The 1,359-nt window shown below is 39.1% G+C and overlaps 1 protein-coding gene across 1 annotated transcript; it reads right to left on the bottom strand.

Annotated features, from left to right (window-relative positions):
* Positions 1-362: 362 nt before the first annotated feature.
* Positions 363-540, bottom strand: LOC119548728. Its single transcript, XM_037856232.1, is given in 2 exon segments — positions 363-405; positions 407-540. Coding segments are annotated over 2 exon segments (177 nt in total).
* Between the last annotated feature and the right edge of the window lie 819 nt (positions 541-1,359).

Below are 1,359 nucleotides of genomic sequence, written 5' to 3'. Positions count from 1 at the left end.
GAAAATGGGCATAGTATTTAACGGCATAATACAGCGTTTAAAGATATATATTGTTTCGAATTCCTATTTTTCTGTTTAATTTATTTCTTACTTACAATCCATCATCCGTAGAACTTTGTTCCTTTCCCTTATAACATCATTATCACGACACTTCCTTCTTTTCAATTCGTCTCAATTGACGGTTATGCACTTCCTTATGCAAATGAACCTCATCTTTGGGTTGATTTCCATGGCGGATCATTAATATTAATTCTGGATGTGCCACACAAAATCTTTGTAAGTATAATTAACCGCCGATGCACTCAAAGCCAGCCAATCCCAAAAAACCATCAGCACAAACAATTTCCAGTGACATCGACGAGCTACTTACTCGGATCAGTTCTACTTAAGCCGGTTTACGAAATATATTTATTCTCTGTAAGACATTTTTGGCTGCAAAGGAATGTTAATGCTACAGCTACAACCAAACATATTCCGAGTCATTAGCAGGAGTCCCCCGACTTTTAAGGAGGGTTGGCAAACATGGCAGAAGGTGAACATCAATTTTGAAACATTTTCCCCAGCACACGCAACAGTCCAAATCGATGTCGATGGGCACGCCCCCACATGGGGATATACACTGATCAAAAATGTTATTGAAAATCATAGTCTCGAGAAAAAGGTGATAATTATTGGAAAACTGCTGATGTTTTCCTATAATGGGTTAAAGAGACGTCTTTAAAAATGTGATAATAATTTTTTAAAGTGTAGCAATCCAAATCTGAGGCCTTTGCTGATTTGTAGGTGTTGTCGTCTTCATCTCGCCCGTTTAGCCGACCATTCCGATTTACGCTGTGGCCACACAATTATGCTCATCAACATCCGTCAGTCGAAGTCGTCGACTTCTTCGTCGGTGGAAAAGTGTTAAGTAATGAGTTAATCTGCAACAAGACTCGCATGATTAAGTGCTCTGGGCCTGTTCGCACTCGGGAGGAGGTGGGGACTGGGGTTGGGGGCTTGGGTTGGGGTCGAGGTGGAAGTGGATGTGAATTCCGAATCGGAACGGTGGTGGGCGAGTCAAATGGGAGGTGGTTGCCGTCGCGAGTGGGTCTTTAAATAGATTTGTTCTGTCCAGGCTTTGAATTCACTGTGGTATGCTCATTTAGTCCGTCCAAATCCCATTTGAAATGGCAGTTTAAATGCTCTTACCAACAAAGTCTGAACTAAACTAAATGGTATATGTTTATTAATTAATTTTAAATATATATATATATATAATGTAAAGATGACCTAATAATGAAATTAGCTTTAAATAATAGGAAATATAAGGTGGTCATAATCTTTTGGATCTTATCAAATGAATATAACACAAGAACCTTA

Source organism: Drosophila subpulchrella, chromosome 2L (assembly GCF_014743375.2).
Source record: "Drosophila subpulchrella strain 33 F10 #4 breed RU33 chromosome 2L, RU_Dsub_v1.1 Primary Assembly, whole genome shotgun sequence".
Lineage (NCBI taxonomy): Eukaryota > Metazoa > Arthropoda > Insecta > Diptera > Drosophilidae > Drosophila > Drosophila subpulchrella.
The sequence above is the reverse complement of the archived record's forward strand: the minus strand, read 5'-3'. Positions and strand labels throughout refer to the sequence as shown.